We start from the raw sequence: 20,967 nt of genomic DNA, 5'->3' as shown, positions 1-20,967 counted from the left end.
GCTGCTAGGCGATTGATTTTGGGGGTAGGGTTGCTGATGCAGAAGGCTTGTTATTCTCAAGCTCCTCTGGAGACAAAGGACAACTGTGCCCTGGCTCCAGCTCGTCTTGACCGCGACTCTCCACGTGGCGCTGCCCACCTTCCTCTCCCCTCTGGCTGAGAAGCCAGTCACCGGTGTCAGCATGCAGAGTGTGTTCTGCTTTGTGGCTGCAGTTTAGTCTGGGATGCCCAGCTCAGTCTCGTGCTGTTATTTTTGTCCTAACATCTGGAACCAGGGCTACACTTGTTGGGTGGCTCAGGAGGGACCTCAGATGCCCATGGACCTCAGAATCGGAGCAGATTTTAGACAGAGCATGGGTGGAACAAAAGCTTTAGTCTCCATATGGGGAAAGGGGCAGGAATGGGGTGAGAGGCACAGAAGCCTGGCCAGGAAAGTGGAGCCCTCTGTGTGTGTGAGCGTGTGTGAGCATGAGGGTGTGTGTGAGTGTGTGTGTCACTGTGCTAGTAGCGATCCAGCCAACCCCACAACTGTTGGGAAAAATCAATATCAGTGTCCCTTTTGGATGTCAGAAAACGAATCAAGAATGGAAAAAACCAGCCAACCAAAGACTCTTCCCAGTATATCAAAGTCTCATTCCATAATTTATGGTAGATAACCATACGGGCAGTGACTTTGACGTATACTATAATGTGGTAGATTATTCTTGTTGAACAGTTCAGGATCAGCTCCGCCAACTTGACTCGCCTGTAATTCTGGCTACTTGGAAGGCTGAGGCGGAAGGATCGCCGGAGCCCAGCAGGTCGAGGCTGCGGTGGCCGGAAGCGGCCACTGCACTTCAGTCTGAGCGACAGAGCGAGACTCCAACTCAAAAAAATAAAAAAGAAAAAAAAAAGTTTGCCAGATTGAATATTTGGGGCAGTAGGGACCCTGCCAGTGCATTTCTAGGCCATCGAATTTATATTCTGTGAGCAAAACAAGACAGTGACCAAGTTAAGTACTAAGGACTGTTTCCGATAATGATGGATGCTTTGAATAAACAGACTGGGGAGGAGGTAGGGAGTGTCTGGGACGAGAGGGAGGCTGTGAAGGACCTGAGAAGGACCTTCTGGGCTAGTGGCCTGTGTAGCAGAGGCAGCGCTGGAAGACCTGGGGCACAGTGTTCAGTGGAGGGTATTCAGGCTGAGATGGGCACGCTTGCGAGGGTCAAAGAAAGGGCTGGGAGGGAGGGCAGGCTGGGTTGAGTTAGTGTGTGAGGTCAGATGACCAAGGAGGCATGGCAAGGCCTGGGGATTTTACTCTGGGAACTGCAGACTGTTGGAGCAAGGGAACAGATATGTCCTGAAGGTGTTGTACTGGTCCCTGTGTGTACAGTGGCTGGTTGGGCTGTACGCGTGGGGGGAGCACTGCTGCTTATACTGGTCAGGAGTGGCAGGGTGGTGAGGATTGTGTGCTACCAGCTCATGGCAGAGGTCTTAGGGCTGGGTTCTAACAAGACTTGCTGGTGGGTTTTCTCAGCCCAGGAATGTTTTGGGATCTGGCAGTTAAGGGTGGTGGCCTGGTATGGGAGTGGGGTTGGAGCTGGAACGTGAAGTCGTGTGCAGACGCTGGCAAAGATTTTCATACATGGGATGGTGACACAAACATTTCGTTACATTCCCTCTGGCAGAACTGTGCCTTCTGATTTGATTCCCTGCGCTCCAGCTTGGACCCTTTCCCACTGTTTCTGCCAAACAAGACCTTTTTGTAAAAACGATAAAAAAGATAAAGTTGGGTGGATTTTTAAAAGCATGCTATCAACACAAGGTCAGTGGGATAGAATAAAAAAAAAATTCCAAAATAGACAGCTGGCATTCTTTCTGAATTCAGCATCTCCCGATTCTTTGTAGTACAGAATTCAGTACTTGGGAGCTAGTTTAGGATATTTGTGATTTAGATTTTACATTTTTGCTGACAGTTGTCTTTTCCTTGGAGTGTCCCTCGGGTCATTAGCATTAGACCAGACTGACCTTCGTAAACGTGCAGGACCGATTGTCAGAAATCCTTCCTGTTCTGATGCCACTCTCACCTTCCACGTTCCTCCTTTGTTTCTGCCTCTTGTCCATTTTCAGGGATGTTTACATTGGAATGGTAAGTCTTTCTGTGTTTTGGGTGTACGGATGTGTTTATGCCAGGGATTGCATGCTGCTTTGAAGATATCCTACCTTTTGTGGTGTTCAGATGCTAGGAGCCTGAACTGAGGGAAACTTGTCATAGCAGCCCCAGATGCCTACCAGGAAGTTGACTTCGCTGGGAGACGGAAGCCAGGGTCGCCGTGGCGCACCGGAGGAAGCTGGCCTTGCTCTAAGAGGCAGCTGCTGCTCAGCCTCAGCTGCTGTCTGCTGGGGGGGATGGGGGCTGTGACAGACCCACCCCTTGGATTCTCAGAGGAAGCATGAGGTCTTTATTGTCGCGTTGCTGACAGCTGACTTAAAATTCCCAGTGGATGTGTAGGAGAGCACTCTAAAATTCCCCCAAAATGGTTCTGTTGGCTGCAGGCTGTAAATTTATAGCTGCTGCTGCTTTTTTTTTTTTTTTTTTGAGTCAGGATCTCACTCTGTTGCCCAGGCTGGAGGGCAGTGGCACCATCATGGCCACCACAGCCTCGACCTGCTGGACTCAGCCTCCCAAGTAGCTGGAACTACAGGGATGTGCACCATGCCCAACTAATTTTTGAATTTATTGCAGAGGCAAGGCCTTGCCATGTTGCCCCGGCTGGTCTTGCACCCCTGGGCCCAGGTGTTGTCTCGTCCCTGCCTCAAAGTGCTGGGATTACAGGAATGCGCCATTACGCCAGGCCAAATCGATAGCTTCTAATCGGGTCCAACTTCCTCATACACAGAAGGAGAAGCAAAAAACCTGAGGTGTGTCATGACTTTCCCATGCTCACCCAGCAGTGAGGGCAGTTCTTGTAGTGGAACCAGGTCTCTTCTCTGTGTGGGACTCTTGACAGTGGGAACACTACACTTCTTTGGGGAAGACTGATGACCCTTACTCTAGAATGGTGCCGGAATAGCCCACACTTTACACACACGTTTGAGGATTTCAGACCCTCCCTGAGATCCATGCAGGAATACCATGTAAGGAAACCACTGGCTTGCATGTCTGCAGCATAGAGGGACCAGGCCCCAGCCTTTGCCTGAGGGGAGCTCATGGGAAAAGGCACTCGAGGCAGGAACCCAGGTCCTCCGTTTCCGCTGCTTTGCTTCCCTTCCTCCCTTCCTGCCTTTAGTATTGTGGTATCTTTTATATCTAAACCTTCATTATGTCCCTCATGGGAAGAGTTAAGTAAGTCTGACACCCTTGTGCTGCTATCCCCAGTATCAGTCCCAGCAATAATTGATTTCTGATCTTTTACATATGTATATGTCACCCACAGAAAATAATCGTTTTAATAAAAGTAACCTGTGTTGATTATGTTTGCCATTTTGCAAGGTTTTCTTTTCAGCACTTTGCCTTGCCTTGCGTCTGGGTTCCTGCAGATCTGCTTCTTGCTTTTGTCTGCTGCGTCGTGCTCCATGGCTTGTTAATCCCACGGTTTAGTCACCTCCTGTTGATGAGCGCGGCAGGGTGTCGGCAGGTGTTTGGTCCTACCAGCAGTGCTGCAGTTCATACCTTGTACCTGCTCTCTGGACACGGGTGCTCACGGTTCTCAAGGGGAAGGAGACGTGTTCTGGCTAGGCACGTGACTTCAGAGGAGTGTGACCATCTCACACGTCTACCCTCAACATAGGGAACCCCCAGTTTTCCCAAAGCCCCTGAATACTTGCTGTAGTAGATTACAGTTATTTTTGGTCTGATGAGTAAGAAACAACATCTTAACTGTGTGAGCATGTTTGAGCACTTTTTGCATCTTTTGATGTGTTTATGAACCATTTGACATTCCTGTTCATATTTTTGGTGGGGATTTCTTTGGGGCTTAGTTAGCTTTTTCTTCTGAGTGATAGAATTCCTTATTCGTGTGTGTTCTTGATTCCAGTCTCTTCTGTTGTGTGTTGCAAGTCTTTTTCTTTCAACTCTTTCTGATCCTGGCTTTGCCTCCGTTGGGCTCTGTGATTTGGGGGACATTGTTGACTCCACAGTGCTGTGCGCCTCGGCTGAGAAGTGAGAGCACATAGTCTCTTGGTTGCTGGACGGTGAGATGCTATGTGTGTGTGAACTCTGTGCTGTGGGTTCCTCATTGGTCTCACCAGCCTGTCTGTTCAACTGTACCAAGTGAGAATGCACTACTTCTTCAGACTGTTGCCAGCGGGAGAGCATGTGAAAGTGTTGAGGAGAGTAGAGAATGCCTTTGAGCAGAAAGTGTTTTGTCTCTTTTTGGTTGACTCACCCTGTGCACTGGCCCCTGGGAAAGGAGGGGGCTGGAGTGTGGGCAAAGCCTGGGTGAATTGTACTGGGCCCTGTTTGGGCTCTTGCCCCAGCCCTGCAGCTGTTGGGTCAGGTGTGCTGAGAAGCGCCTCCCCTTCCTACCACCTGCTGCTTCTGTGGTTTGTAAGGAGCCCAAGGAAGGTTTTCTTCCCTTATCTGTCCATGGCCCAAGATTATTGGTGAGGAGTTCCTGGAGAAGGGAGTGGCCTCTCAGGGAGTCCGTCATGGAGGGGGAGCGGGCTTCCCAGGGAGGCCATCTTCAGAGTTCCCTGCCTCCCCGGTTAGCTGCTGCGGGCCATACTTCTGCTCCAAGAGGTGCAGGGCAGATTCCTGCCAACTCGACTCGTGGAAGGGACTGAGGCGTCCCTCCTCTCTGCATAGACCTGCCTGAGGAGATGGCTGCACCTCAGAGGCTTCTTTGTGGGCTCATCTCTAAGGTTTGAGGCACATTTGGGTGTGTTCCTTTCTGTCTCTAGAAACTGGAAAGTCTCAATGCTGCAGGGCTCTTGCAGAGAGCTTAAAATGGGCAAGGGCAGCTGGGGTGTGGGGGAGGAGAACTCTCCAGGGACAAGTGACCCGCCTGGCCAGCCCATGAGGAGTAGGGAGAGGCATGCTGTCACCAGCCAGGCTCTGTTGTCTGACCATTTGTAGAAGCAGGGTTGTCTGGCAGCTCGCCCTGTTTTTAGGTACTTCGGGGCTCACTCTTCGTGGCATGTGACCTCCAGATTCCTTTTCCCAGCTGTCAGCTGTAAGACTGCAGAGATTAAAGACTAAAATTAGTGGAGAGTTTAGGGGAGTCGCAAACCATCAGTTTAAAAAATAGAAGTTGTTAAATTTCAGAACCACAGCTGGAGTGGAAATGTGACCTGGTCTATGTGCCGAGAGCACGTCTGAAGTAGGTGTTGGTCACTGTCAGGGCACATGGCCTTACTCTGTGGACTTGGGAGGCGGAGGTCAGAGGGAAGAAAGACGGAGCCTTGAGTGTATTTTAATTGATGTCGTGGGGTCTTGCCAAGTATTGTGTGTTTTGGAGGAACCGAGAATGCCTCTGTAAATTTGAAAAATATGCTATCACTGATCCGGAGGCCAGTTTCAAGTAAGAGGTGTTTGTAGTGTTGGTTTATTCTTGTGCTTTAGTGTGTCCCTTCCTCCATAAAAATGACAATGATCTCACTTCCCTGTGCCTCCTCCCCCTTTCTGGTGAAGTGAGTAGCCCTCCCCGTCCCATAGAGCTGCTGAGGCTAGACATGGCGGGCTTCTGTGACTTGGGAATGCCCCATGATGTGAGTCTCAGGATTGTGGGTTCATCGTTCACCTGCTCAGTTGGCCCTTCACCACACCTCGGTGCCGGGCATGAGACATGCGGGGAGATGAAGGACGCAATTCTTACCTGAAGGAACTGGAAGCATCCTGGGGGAAGGAGGAGCACGAGGAAAGCTGGTGCTTCCCATTGTGTTCACCATGTCTCTGAGCACCTTGACATATACGAGCTCACTTAATTTTACCACGGTCCCATGAGATAGGTGCTGTTATTAGCTCCATTTTGCACATAAAGTCTGGGATGAAGAGAGGCTAAATAACCTGCTTGTGGCAGTTTTGGGATTTTAATCTTGGCACGGGGGCGCTAGTGTTGTGCTCTGCAGCCGTGCAGACCCTATTGTAGTCACTTGCCTCCGGTGGCTTTGGGGCATTTGTAATGTGGCTAAGTTGAATTGGGCTGTCATTGTGAAATGCACACTGGATGTCGGTGACCTGGCATGAAGAAAATGTATACAGTGTCTCATGTTGAGATTGCATGTTGTAATGATAATATTTTGGATATATCGAGTTGAGTAAAATGTGTCAAAGTTCATTTAAGTTTGTATTGTGGCTACTAGAAAATGTAAAATGATGTACGTGCTTGCATTGGGGCTCACGTGATACCTTTATTGGACTGTGCGGCTCTGCATCATCACACTGCAGTAGTAACCATAGCATGTGGCTGGGTACAGTGGCTCCAGCCTGTTACCCCAGCACTTTGGAGGGTGGAGGCAAGAGGATTGCCTGAGCCCAGGGGTCCACTACTACCTGGACAACTTGGCAAGACCTCGTCTCTGCAATTAAAAAAGCAAAAATTAGCCGGACATGGTAGTGTGCACCTGTAGTTCCAGCTACTTGGAAGGCTGAGGTGGAAGGATCGCCTGAGCCCAGCAGGTCGAGGCTGCGGTGGCCGTGAGCATGTTGCTGCACTCCAGCCTGGGCGACTGAGTGAGATTCCAACTAAAAAAAATAAAAAAGGCATGTGATATTTTTGAGCACCTTAGTGTGTGCCACATACGACTTTACAAACACTTCCAACTAAACCTCAGAATAGCCCTGTTTATTATACCTATATTATAGAAGAGGGAGAAGGTCTGAGAAATTTAGTAATTTCCCTGAGGTAATGATAGATCCAAAATGTGAAATCATATATTTCTGACTCAAAAACCTGTGATATTTTTCTTTTCCTTTGGGGACAGAGTCTCATTATGTTGCCCAATCTGGTCTTGAGCTCCTGGGCTCAAGCGGTCCTCCCAAGTACCTGAGACTACAGAAGCCAATTTACCTGGCAAAAAACCTTGTTCTTAATCAGCACACTATAATACCATTTCCAGTTAAATCTCAGGCTATTTTCTTTAATTTTTGTAAAACTGATATTACATACTTCTATATCTGACACATACAGGTTCAAAATAAATATCGCTAGGCCACAAAATAGATATCCCAGTTGGAAATCCCACAGGGCCTCGGTCTTCAGGGACCCCACACAGCTGAGCCAGAGCCAAAGCAGAGTTAACCTGTGCACATGGTGTTTAATTCCCATTCCAGATAGTTCTCTCGGGCCACTGGACAGTTCATGGCCTGACCCTCTTCATCCAGAGAGAAGGGGAAGGGACAGATCAGCTCTCCTCAGTCGTTCAGTTCCCTGGGCTGATATGAAGGGAGAACTACTTCTGTTTCCCTGTGCTTGAGATGCTGCTGGTGTTTGAGAGAGCAACAGAATGCTGTCCAGTGACCCTGCCTCTTCTTTCTTCCAGAGCAAAGACTCGGGCGGACTGAAGGCAGCTATGATCGAGTTGGTGGAGAGGTTGAAGTTCAAGAGCTCAGACCCTAAAGTAAGTGTGGTTTTGGAATTGATCGGGTGTTGGTACCCCAAGCATTTTTTTCTTGAGCTTAATTCGAGGAGTGTTAATGATCACTCTCTGAACATTATATTACGATCTGGTCAAGCCTGCCCTTCAAAAGCCATGGTTTCATGTGCCTGCAGATAAGTCACCTGACCTCCCCTGCTCTATTTTATGACTTGTAACACATAGTCATTGGTTTTTTTCCCCTGAACTGCAGACAGGTGCATTTTTAATCTTTCTTCACTGGCTCACTGAGACTTTGGTTGTCTGTGGCCATTAAATTCTGCCAGAAGTATCTGAGGTGCTTAATGCCGGGGCCTGAACAGGGTCTAGACCTGCCCAGCACCAGTGTCTCGATATTCCTGCAAAAGCCAGCTGCCATGGAGGATGCTTTTGTCCTCAGGACCTGGAGTCTGTTTTGGGAAATAGTTTGTGTCTCAGCTTTTTCCCCAAGGTGTTAGGGGCTGCAGGGTTGATATTCTGGGAGACACATACCAGGGTGGGGGTGGACTGGGACCGGAACATGCTGGAGGGATAATGACTAACACAGGCTCCCTCTTCCCTACCCAGACACTTAGGTGGCACTGCCTGGTATAGGGGCCAGCTAGCTCTGTCTGAGACTTGAAGCCTCTCACTGTTAAATAGAAGATTTTGTTGTTTTTATGGTACCTTGTGTGTCTCTTTTTCTTTTTAAGTTTTCATAAGGAGAATGGGACTAGGGTTTCTTGAGTAGCTACTGAGAGACAGGCATGTGCTAGGAGCCTTATATGATGATGTGAAACATACATAATAGAACTTTAGCCATTTTTAAGTGTGCAGTTCAGTGGCATTAAGTACATACATGTTGTTGCACAGCTATCCACTCCTTCATCTCCAGAACTTTTTTGTTATCCCAGACTAAAACTCCGTACCCATAAACACTAACCCCACCACGTCCTCCTGATCACTGGCTGTCCTGTCGAGGAGCCTCGATATTACAGTGTTCAGAGGTGAAGTCATTTGTCCCAAATCTAGTGCCAGAGGCGGGACTTGCTGTCCCCGGGCATTCCTCCTCTCATGCCGTGCTGTGAGGCGAGCCCTGGGTCTGAGTGCCTTCCTGCCACCCAGGCCTATTGTGCCTCTGTTTTCTAGGCTGAAGCATAGGAAAAGGCAGAGTCACAGGCAGTGTAGGCTCTTCAGGCAGCAGGGAGAGCACTGGGGACCTTGGTAACATCGCTGTGTAGTTAGGGTTCCAGAAGCAGAGAATATCTCGACAGAGAAAAATTGGGGTAGCCTTGGTCACCTTTCCTAGCTCAGGGTGGGAGGCCCCCAACAGGGGTGCTTTTCTTTTAGTTAGGATGAATCGGTTAGTTATGAAAAGTTACTGAAAGCTTTTCTTACCAAGTTTCTCTGGTCTGGGACAATAGCTGTTCTGTTTCTGCCACACTCCTGTGCTCATGACCAGCAGGGCAGTGGTGGGGAGAGGATGGCCCAGGTCACCCCGGGGGATCTGTGCATGATGCTCTCAGGAGCGCGGGGCTGGGGGTCCTCCAGGAGTGCATGCGCATTTCTGATGGGGAACTGGCAGGGGGTGAGAGTGGATGGTCCCGCAGGAGGAGCCCACGCAGCCTCAGGGTTGCACCACAGTGTCAGAAGCTGGAGGATTTGTAAGAACCCATTGTGGTCCTGGCTGTGCACACACCCCTCTTTCCCTCCTCTCTGACTCACCCAGGATCATTTCCCACCAGCCTGTGTTGCTTTCAAGCCCCCTAGTCTATACATGTGTGCTGTGCGTGCTTGGAGCCGCTTGAAGAAGGACAAACGTGATTAACTGCCAGGTCAGGAAGGAGGCGGAAATGGGCTACTTAAGTAGATATAATTTCTGCAACAAAGAACGGTTTCCTGGAAATAAACTGGCATCTTCTAAGAGAACCCTGAAGTTTTCAGCCTGTTCTCTCCCCTGCAGAGCCAATGCCTCATTTGAGTGACCTATTTAAAAAGGCAGAATCGCTCTGCTTTTTGTCCTGTCACTTCCCTGCGCAGAGGCTTTCTGTAAAAGTGCTAACTGAGTCATGGAGGACGGAGCACCGGATCTGCCTCACCTCCCCCAGAATTCCCTAAAGCATCACAAAGCTTGATGAGTCCAGACACTGAAGCCTACTGGGAACAGAGTTAATTTTTACCTGTGGTTTTTGCCTGCAAGCGGCCGCAGATTCCTAGACTAGTCGCTTTTTAAATTATAAAATAATACGGCTTGTAGATTAACAAGTACAGATATTCAAAAAGGAAAAGTTAAATGAATTTCTCCAAGTTAAACACTTTTAACAGCTTGGTGCATAACCTTCTAGACATCTTTCCATGTGTTAATACATTTTTAAATGTTTTACGTAACTGTCCTATACCTGTGGTTTTACAACGGCTTTTTCATTGAGTAGGATATCCCAGATATTCTTCTGTGTCAATAATATAGACTTAATACTTCCTAATGTGATGCCTCATTTCATCTAAAACATTTGTTAGACACCTTCTTTACTTCCGGACCCAGTGGTTCTTAAGCTTCAGTGTTCATGAAGGTCATCCAGAAGACTTACTGAAATGCAGAGTGCTGGGCCCTCCCCCAGGGTTTCTGCTTCAGCCGGCCTGGAGTGGCTGGAGAGCCATTGCTGTCAGGTTCTCAGGGGATGCTGGTGTGGGTACACCTTGGCTAGTTTCCTCTGCTTGTTAAGGCTTTTTTTCTCTTTTAACAAAGAGTCAGAAGTGCCTCTGGAAATAAGTCCAAGTAGTTTCAGTTTTGGAAAAAAAGGAGACAAGAATCCAGGCCTGTGGAGGAAATGCACTGAGCAGAGGTGGTACAGGAGCAAGGGAGGGTGAAGGGAGGGCAGCGCAGGCTGGGGGCAGGTGTGCTTCACACCGTCACTTCCAACAGAGAAATAGCAAAGCCAGCAAAGTGAGCATGGGGTCTTGGTCAGGATTGAGGAGGATGATCCAGGCCCCTGTGTGTTCTGGGGTCGGCTGAGGAATAGCTGGAACAACAGGCCTGAGGACTGACCTGAGGGCCACGTCAGAGCCAGGGTGCTGGAGGATTCAGCCCAGGATGGGACTGTATGGTGCCCATCTTCAAGGGTACATACCTCCAGGCATCTAGAACCCTTTGCTCATGGATGACTACCATGAAGAAGAAGCAATTTATGATAGTTTTCAAAAGGATTCCTAGGTGGTGGTCTTTTAAATAATAAGCTGCCCTCACGTGCTTGCCGTGATTCCATTTGCAAGCATTTTCCTCCCTAGCCAGACTTTTCTGAAACACCTGTTGCTTGAACAGGGTTTTTATCTGTCAGTTTCTTCCATTTATGCTAGACTTCAGGAAAATTAAAAGATGTAGTCAGTCAGGGATGTGTGTGTGCATGTATTCAAGTTCTTGTAGAACTTGAATTTTTAAGAAATTTAGTTCCTCATCGTCATGGCTTTCCTGTGAAGTGCCTAGGCAGTTGCCTTTTGTGGCTTCCCCAGAGGAAGTCCAGGCTTGGACACCACATTGGTTTCCCCCCTTCCTCCCCTCGCCAATTCCTCAGAAAGCATTAGACCCCAGGTGCAATGTGCTGAGCACAATCCAGCTAGCCTCTTACTGTGTGGTTGACAATGGCGTTTTCTTGTTACATATTGATGACTTTTCTTTCCCTCTCAGATGCACTAGTTTCTGTTCCTATAACTGGTGTGTTGAAGCAAACAGTTAAAAGCACAGTTGTGTGTCTCAAACTCATCCTAATCTTATATTCTCTAAGCCAAGTGACTCACCTTATTCTGTCTTAAGTGGGTACAAACCTGGGATCTGGTCAGGCTGAGAATGCCTAAAACGTAGCAGGGTTTTTTGCTTTTCTTGTTTTCTCCAGTCTCTAGAGGTATTCTTACTAAAGTGTGAAACCAAAGATTTGTCTACTAACTTGAAATTAAACAGTTTCTTATTATATACCATTTACATGTATAATTGCAAAAGAACTTTATGGTCATTTTTCGTAGCTGATATCATTGACATGGGACACAGCCTCGTCCCTCACTCTTTTCTGTGATAATCAGACTCTTGCCAAAAATTATACATTTTAAGTGTACAAATGGCAACGAATGTAAGCAAAACAATGTGAGTTCTTGTTGTTAGTGTCCTGTTGTTCACAAGATCAGGTTGGGCAACTTCCCTTCCTTGCCCTGCGCCAAAAAGAAGTGTTCACTGGGGTGGTGTTTATTCAGCCAGCCCAAGTAGAGACCGGAGATGCCACAGCGTGTGACAATGTCCTGTGGATGAGGGGTCTCAGAGCTTTGTCCTGCTTCGGCACTTTCCATATACAAGTTCTAAGGAGGGAGATTCTGGGGGGCTGAAAGATGTTTATCTTATCTGTGTCCTTGACCCTTGTTGGCCTGGGGCCTGGCACTAGTGTGGGCTTGTATCATCCATGATGACACCCTGTGAAGACAAGAATTTGTCCTGCTTAGTGGACAAGCCGGCGACCTAGTGGGTAAAGGAGCTTGCTGGCAGTGATGGGACCAGGATGTGCCTTCAGGCCCTCCTGGTCCACATTACATACACACACACACACACATTTGCTGCCTTGAGTCCATGACAGGCAGCCATGGGGACCTGCGTAGCCGTGCATGCACTGTCATCCTCCCCAGCGCATGGCCTTCATGCTCACTGTTCCTTCACTCTCGCCTTCTGCCTCCCTTCCTGGAATCCTGCAGCCATGGCGCCCCACAGTCCCAGAGCTCCAGGACTGGAGCATGGCTTTTTCCAACAGGATGGCAGGATGGGGGGGATGGCAAAGGAGCCACAGCCCCAGAGCGTTCCGCCTTGGGCAGGGGCTGTGGCAGATTGACCCCACTGGTGGAGGACAACAGTTGGGGAAAATATCTGTGTGTTCTTGGGCCTGTGCTGTGCTCTGAGGCATGGACACTAGCACATGTGGCCTCCTTTTATGTTCTGCATGCACTTTGGGGAGCACGGAAAGGAGAAACAAGCTCTTTCTTCTATTCTCCCTTCCCCTGCCTTTATGAAAACAAAGCAACACAGCTTACCCCTCTCACCCTCCTCCGTCCAGTTACAGAAGTCTTACAGATTTAAACCCACTGTAAGTTGACACCATAAGTTGAACATGCGTTGATGCACCTGACCTATCAAGCTCCCTCGCTTAGACTGGCCCCCTTGGACATGCTCGGGACGCTCAGCAAGCCTAGTTGGCACGTCATCCAACATGAAGCCTCATTAAGTGTTGACTTGCCCATGCTGTCTCTCGAGTTCTGTATGAACAAGAGGAATAGTGGCTTCTGAGCATGGAGGATGGCTCCTTCCATATGTGTGTTGCTGTCCCACCATCGTGGAATCGAAAAATCAAGCTGGTGATGGTGCATGTTTTCTGTAGAGAAATGTGGAAAATGCAGACAAGCGTAGAAGAGCAGAAAAAGCTACCTGTTCTGCTGCCTACAATGGTTTGTACACTTAGTGTTCTTTTTTCAAAATGTGCATTCCTGAGTCTCTCTCAGAGCATCTGATGTGGCAATTCTGAGATCTGTGGTTTAAATGTGCGGCCCAGGTGATCTGGACACATGTGGTCAGTGGTCACACTCTGAGAGGCACTTATGAACAGCTTTGCCTTTTGAGTAGACAGTGGCATTACAAGTTGAGTATCCCCTTACCCGAGGTGCTTGGAACCAGAAGTGTTTGGATTTTGGAATGTTTGCATTACACTGGTTGAGCATCCCTAATCTAAGATCTGGAACGCTTCAGTGAGCATTTTTGGGACTCAGAAGGTTTTAGATTTTGGAGCATTTCGGATTTTTGGATTTGGGATGTTCATCCTGTGTGCGTGTGTGTGTGTATTCTTTTTTCACCTAACTTTAACCCTTATAAATATATATATGTATATATACATACATATATGTGTGTGTATATATATGTGTGTGTGTGTGTGTGTGTGTGTGTATATATATATATATATATATGGCTGAAGGTCAGTGCTACGTTCATGGCCATTGTAGTCTCGACCTGCAGGGCTCAGGCGATCCTCCTGCTTCCGCCTTCAAATAGCTAGAACTACAGGTGTGCGCTATCATGCCTGCCTAATTTTTTTATTTATTATAGAGATAAGGTCTTGCCAAGTTGCCCACGCTGGTCTTGAAGCCCTGGACTCAGGCAATCCTCTCATCTCTACCTCCCCAAGTGCTGGGATGACAGACGTAAGCCCCCACACCCGGCAGTGCATATATTTTTATCATTTGAATCCACTTCTGTCTTTGAACTCTAATTTACAAAACTAGAATCCTAAAAAATAATTTTTCTCTCCACTCTTAAAGTTCCTAGTTGGGGTGGACCCTTTTGACAAAGACAGATTCACAAGAGAAAATCAAGCAGACGTTTATCAACATCCATATCGCCTGTGCACAGGGGAGATACCTAGGGGAGAATAGAGCACATCCCAAGGAGGTGGCTCTGTGTTCAGACTTGAGCACCATGGAAGCGGAAGGCTGGCTGTGGGGAGATGCCCAGGAAACGCATGGGAAACAGAGCTAAGAGCTGGGGTGCAGATTTTAGTCAGGCGTCTCCATTGATAGTCTGTGGAGATTTAGAGTCCTCCTCTTCCTCCTCCCCCCCTTCTCCTCCCTCTTCCCACCCCCTCCTCCTCTCCCCTTTCTTCCCCCCTCCCCCCTCCTCCTACAGAGAGGAGCTGCAAATGGAGTTTCCTTTACAGATGCCAGTTTCTCTTACTCAAGAGTAACTTCACTTATTTTCAGCACTCCTCCTGTGTCTGCAGTTTCTCAAAATACTGAACTCAAAAGAGTCTTTCCAAAGATGCATATTTTGGGGTGGTATCTTCTGGTCTTCTGTAGTCCTATTTTTGGGTAGCATGTCTTGAACTCCATCAGTAGTAAGTGAAAGAAGTTGTTCACAGAAGGCCAGATGTTTTATGATTCCATTTATATGAGATATTCAGAGTAGGCAAATTTATAGAGCTAGAAAGTAGAGTCAATATTGTATAGGGCTGAGGGAGGTGGTATGTATGGGATTTTCTTGGTGATGAAATGTTCTTTTTTTAACATGTATTTTCTCTTCTCTTTTTTTTTTTTTTTTTGACTTTGTGTGATATAATTCAGGGTGAGATATACAAATGTTCGTTATGCAGGTACCCTTGTTGAGGTGTGCTTCCTTCCCCCTCTCCTGGCAGTTTCCCCCTACTGCCAATCCCTTTCTTATAGTATTACGATAATTGTTCAAGGTGAGATGTTCTAAAACTGATTGTGGTAATGGTTGCACAACTCAGAATGTACTAAAAACCAATGAATTGTATACTTTAAGTAAGTGAATTGTAAGACATGTGTACTGTATCTCAGTAAAGCTGTTGAGAGAGAAAGAGGTTACTCCTTGAATCCCTCTTTAGCCCTGCGCTTCAGGTGTCAGCAGCAAAGAGTCTTTTTCTCTTTTCCTCCTCAAGACAGGGATGAGGGTCAGAAGCCTGGTGTTGGCCTCTGGAGGAAGGAGGCTGTGACTAAAGCTTATAGGCAGTAAAGCTCAGCTCCGGAACCAGCACTCCCTCCCTCAGCTCCAGCGGTGCAGCTGTGCAATCTTGGGTGGATCCTGGGCCTGGTATCTCCATCCCTCAGGTTTTTTGTCTTTCCAGCTGCCAGATAGAGAACACAGGCACACATTTTACTGGTCTTGGGAAGACTAACTGAGGGAGTTTGCCTGAGTGCTGAACACAGCCTCCTGTAAGTGGTGGCTGCCGACTGCCTCCCAGGGTATGTGGGCAGCTCCCTCCCTTGAGGTTCAGGAACCTTCCACGGATTGCAGAAAAGTGAGCCACCTGTTCATGAATTACTCAATTGCGTACTTTGATCAATTAGCACTTCCCGGAATAAGTGATGCTTACACATTGCAGGTTTAGAGGGCCATTGGGTACCTCTTGGGGTGATAATGACTTGCAAATACATGGAGTGAAATCTGTACTTTTGGGATCCCTTGAGGTGGCTGGCCTGCTCTGCGGGCCTGGCCTACTGCAGAGGAACTGGGTGGTTCTGCGTGGGCCACTGCCTGTTCAAGGCGAGGCTGATGACCTGACTTGGGGGTGTGCTGCTGTGTGTCCGTGTATTCCCTACAGAAGCCAGACATCGATGCATGGAAGCAGTTCTGTGTATTGTCACGGAGCAAAATGTAGTTAGCAGAACTGCCTGGTGCCAGATGATAGGAAAAATATAGACGTTAGGTTCGTGTTTCAGAACTGCCTTAGGAAGCACCACGGGGATTCTTGTTGCCTCCCTCCCCACCTCCTCCCCTGCAGCTTTATCTCAACCTTGATTGTTCCCTTTCCTGTTGGGCCCTGAGTTCCTGATGGAACCATCGCACGCATAGACTCTGGGTGTGTTAGGAATTGCTGGGTGGGTGAGAGCATGTTAGAAAGCAGAGGGGCCACACACCACATGGCTTTATGAGGCTAGCACTGTGATGTCTTCCTCCCCGCTCTGGTCTGCACCCATAGGAGACGAGGGGACACACACCCTGCCAGAAGCTCAAGGCCGCATGGCGAGGGGTGTGGAGCTGCTGGGACCCCCCAGAGCGGCTACACTTCAGGCTGCCAGTGCAGGACTGTGCTTGGCAGTTAGTTTAGGAGTCTGGGCACCCACATATAAAACTTTACTGTGAGAATATTGATAAAACCACCGACTTTATTAGAAGGCGTGCTTCTTTCCCCTCCCTTCTCTTTCCCTGTCAGTTCAGCCTCTCAGTTAAGGAAGTAGAATCGGGCTTGCTCAAGGAAAAAGTGTCTTTGATCTCTGAAGGCTAAACCTACAGAATGCAACTCCCAGGCTACCTCAGGCAGTGTGGAGAGGCTTGTACATACATATCAGTGCAACGTTTGAGAATGGCACCTCTCCCTGAGTGACTCTGCATGAGCCAGAGGGCAGCATTCACCAGGTTTCGGCAGCCAGGAAGGGAAGCTCCACTCAGCCCAGTGGTCAGCTGATGACCATCCTCATTGAATGGCTTTTGGCTACCTCCAGGCAGGTGAAATAGATCCTATCGCATCTCAATAATCCCTAACTCAACCCACTTAGACATTGTAATTCTCATTTTACAGAAAAAGAAACAAAGATTTGAGAGGTTAAATGAGTTGTCCAAGTTCGCAGGACTAATGATGCTGATAGGTTGCCTTTCTGCAATTTCTGTTTAGAAGTTTTCATCGTTGCAGGACATTATTAGCTTCTTACCTATAGGAGATGGATTGGGAGCAGTATGCTAATGCAGAGTTTGTTCAGACTTTCAGAGGAAGATTGACATTGAGTATGCCAGGCGAGGCTGACACTGGTGTCAGATGGCATGAGCCCACACGCTTCAGTCTCATCTGTAAAGTGGGACTATAATCGTAACGGAAACCTTTGAAGAGAAAGAAGCGACGGAGGATGCCTTTGGGAACTTGGTGGTTATGTTGACCTATAGTGAGCTAATGAGCATGAGGGCTCCTGGTGAGCAGGTCTTTAACCTCTCATGGGGTTGGAATGGGGTTTCAGTTTGCAGAGGAGAGCAGACACCATCAGAGGCAAGTGGAAAGACTGAGGAGCCCCCTGTGCCCACAGACTGACCCTAGGAGCGAGGAGAGTGCAGCCATCCTTCCTGTCTCCCATTGGCTGCTGTGTCAAGGACATCGATGGTGTGTGAGAGGCTGTCCAGTCAGCTCTTAGCAAGCTGGAAAGGGCAGCTGCTTCCCTGCTGACATGGGACAGGGAGCCTGTGTTGGAACTCTGGTGTGAGCCCGGGTTGTGTGAGGAGGCCCTCTGCATTTCCCGGCAAAATTAGGCTCTGAGCTTCCGGGGCGGCTCCCTCTTTTCTCTAAGCAAGCTCCTCTGGGCTCTAGCCAGGTGTGCCCATGGACCCCGTGTGGAAGACCACAACAGAAGTCCCCAGTTAGGCCACTCTCTAGCCAGCAGAGCAGTTCTGCCATGGTCCTCTGTGCCCACTTGGATTCTTTCCATGGATCAGGCTAAGACAAATATCCGAGACTGATGTCATCACCCTCACTTTACAAAGAAACTTTGCCTGGAGAAACTCGCACCTTTCTGAGCTTTCAAAGTATCGAGTTAGCAGAGCCAGCCGCAGACCCTGTCTCTGCTGTGCATCACTGTCATCCTCTGTGGCAAAGAGGACTCATTATGAGGGGACATCCGGCGCTGTCTCCTGAGCGTTCCTGGTGGTGTGCAGTTGTAGTGTGGCTTTATCAGTACGTGTGCAGCCTCTGACTTGAGGGGAAGCTGGAAGGACGGGTGAGGCATGAGTCTTGTTTTAAAGTTGTGCTGTTCTTCAGCAGACAAGTAGGCTTTCTTTGTATGTTCGAGTCTAACAGACTTAAACATGAGTACTTCTGTGTGGCTGCCCCTCTGGGGCCTCACTTCCACGGCACTTCCTGCAGGACTGCTTTCTGGTGTGTGCACGGGTCAGGGTGCCAGGAGGCAGGAGCAAGCGGAAGAGAAGCCTCACTGCTTGCAGGCGGAAGAGAAGCCTCATGTCCTAGGTGTCTCTGAGGCCCCTCCTGCTTTACCTTCCAGCAGTGAAACCACTGAGGTGTTTTTCTGTTTGTTCTGTTTGTTCGGAAAGGGTGCTTGAGTTAGTGATTGCTGTCTTTGTAGCCACCCTGGGGTCAGGCGCAGGGAAGCTGGTGTGCCGAGTGTCACGTAACAGTGAACCCAGCATGCCCACGGAGCTGTGCTCTTATGCATCAGTCCAGTCTTGTCTCTGGGCCACTCGCCACGTGGTTGAGGCAGTAACGTAGTAGAGACTGATGGCAGAAACAGGCAGCCATGCCACGCTGTGGCAGTTAAATCTCTATGCACACACCCAGGCTGCTTGTCCATGGCTGCGACCATATCTCTCAGGTGACACAACTGATGTCTACCTCACACCTAATGGACAGATTCAGTGCCCTTGTTTATCAGGCCCTTTCAAGTACAGAGCCTCTAGGAAGCAGGGTCTAGAGTCTCTAACTGTGTGTGTGTGTGTGTGTGTTTACAATGCTCTGTCAAGAGGTGAGAACCATGAAGGCAAGGGGTTCAGAAGCAGAGGGTCACATTCACGACGCTGTCAAAACAGCACGGTACTCAGGCTCAGTACTCACTGTTCTTGAATGGAAGAGAAGGAAAGGGGTCCCGAAGAAGCAGAGGATCCTGTTCATGACTCTTAGAAAACAGCACAGTACTCAGGCTCAAGTACCCATATTTCAAGTCTCATGTGAAGTTCTCTGGGCATAGGTAGAAGCAGGATGGAGTGATTGGACTGAGACATGGGGTTTCTGTCTGAGAGACTGGTTCCAGGAGTTAAAGGCACATGAGACAAGCTCAGGTCTAAACACCAAGGCAGAGAGAGCAAGTAGCACATCTAGCCACAAAGTCTGAAGGGGCGAGAGGACGTCTCCTGTATTGAGATCAGAATTAGAAAGCCCAGGATTCGGGACCAGGTAGGAAGAAGAAGGGAAAGTGCTAGCCAGGTTGGAGGCAGGAGCGGGCTCCCAGCCTGTTTGCTCAGGTCACACAGAGGCTCCTCGAGATTTCCAGTTTTGTTTCAGCAGGTTCGTGGTACAGGGAGGAGTGGGATTGGTTTAAGCGGCTCACAGGCAGGGCACTGGCATAGTGTCTACCTAGTCTGAAGAAATCACCCTGAGCAGGACGAGTTGGTAAAGACATGGCTTCATTACCACTCACAGGAGGGACTGATGGTGGCCGGACGGTACAAAGCTCTCCCACACCCCAGTAGACACGGAGAGAGATTCTGAACTCCCAGCATGGGAAAGGGAGCAAGACACAGCAACGGCGTTATATGCAAAGAAGCAGGACCAAGGATGTTTATTTACTCCTGATAACCACCTTGTGTATGCGGTGGGCATGACTCCAAGGGCATCTTGGCCTGGAGCCCTCCTCCTGTCTGCAGGGAGGGGAGTGGGGCACGCGACCTGCATTTGCCCAACGAGGGCCTGGGTGGCCTAACGTGGAGCAGGGAAGAATGGCTCCAGGTATTAAGTGGAGATAGTGGCAGGGGTGCAAGACCCACAGAAGAGGTGTCTTTCCGTAGATGTTGGGGAACAGCCTTGCAGCCAGACTCCAGCAGAGGGGCCGGTGTGGTGACTTCTGACTTTCCATCACGATGTGTGGCCCTCCGTTTTGTGCAGGGTCCTGAGTTGAGGCGTCATAATGTCTTTTTCAGGTAGAAAGTCAAGGGACTTGTCATCTGGTGGAGAGAAGAACACTTGACCCCAGAGTTTGGAGACTGGTGACCTCCTAGATCCTGGCATCATTAGGGGAGGGGGAGGCAGGCGACGTTTGAAGGGAAGATGTGGGAAAATGAAGTTGTGGTCAGAAGGCAGATTGTGCACTCGAACTATTTGGGTTCAGAATCCACTACTGACTGTGCGTGAATTCAGGCAGACATCTTACTTTCCTTTCTTCACCTGTGAGTTGGGTCTAATACCGTCACCTCATGGCGTCTTCATGGTGATTGACTGAAAAATACACATCTATTGCTTATAGTAAAAGGTGCCTGAGGAAGGCAGTGGTGACAGTGAGTAGAAGAGGAACTCAGATTGAGGCTGGACACTTGGACGGTAGAAAGTTTTCAGGTGGAGGTGTGCACCTGCCAAAAGTACCGTGGGATGGGCTTCCTGGAGAGAAAGTCCAGGCTGAGGAGCCACCTCCTTGGAGGGAGTGGTTGGATTTCAAAGATGGGCAAATCTGCTTAGGAAGAGGGTGCAGAGTCGCGCTTCTCATTACCCCAGAGGGCCACATCCCAGTTGGGCTAGAGGCTGGTGCTCCTACTGTCTGTGCATTGAGGCCAGGCACGCCTTGTGTTTGACCCGCGGGTGTGATGTTGGTGTCGGTGTCTGTGGGTGTTCTTGACCAAGTTGAGGAAGTTCTCCTTTCCTCGTGTGCTGGGAGTTCATGTCATGAATGGAGGATGGGTTTTGTCAAAGGCTCTTCCTGTCTCTAGAACCACTGGGGGATTTTTCTCCATTCGCCTTTTGATGTGGATAAATTGTAGGCTGACTGCAGATGTCGAACCAGCCATGCGCACCTGGCATATGTCCACACTTGCGTCGTGGCACCTGAGTTTTTATATACTGGTGGGCTTGATCTTCTAATACTTTTTTGAGGGTGTAACTTTTGCTTTTCTTTCCTTATTTTTTAGATGAGGTCTCACTCTGTCATCCAGGCTGGAGTGCAGTGGCACAATCCTGGTTCACTGCAGTCTTGACCTCCTGGGCTCAAGTGATCCTGCCACCTCAGCCTCCCAAGTAGCTGGGACTTCAGGCGTACACCACTATGCCTGGCTGATTCTGTAAATTTTTTTTTTCATAATCAATATTTTTTATTATGGTTTTGTGGGGTACAGTTAAGGGTTAGGTGTACAATTACGTTTCAT

General features: G+C 48.8%; 1 protein-coding gene across 2 annotated transcripts in view; it reads left to right on the top strand.

The window, feature by feature from the left end:
- The first annotated feature begins 7,465 nt into the window (after positions 1 to 7,465).
- Positions 7,466 to 20,967, top strand: part of LOC103277421 (tripartite motif-containing protein 44) — a 59,526-nt gene continuing 46,024 nt past the window's right edge. For both annotated transcript variants that reach the window (XM_008074795.1, XM_008074794.1), the window contains exon 1: positions 7,466 to 7,538. In XM_008074795.1, coding sequence (XP_008072986.1) covers positions 7,491 to 7,538 — 48 coding nt within the window. In that variant the 5' untranslated portion in view covers positions 7,466 to 7,490. The remainder of the gene's footprint in view (positions 7,539 to 20,967) is intronic.

This window comes from Carlito syrichta, unplaced genomic scaffold (assembly GCF_000164805.1).
Source record: "Carlito syrichta isolate Samal-C Ts95f unplaced genomic scaffold, Tarsius_syrichta-2.0.1 Scaffold317705, whole genome shotgun sequence".
NCBI lineage: Eukaryota > Metazoa > Chordata > Mammalia > Primates > Tarsiidae > Carlito > Carlito syrichta.
This window is presented reverse-complemented; position numbering and strand designations above follow the sequence as displayed.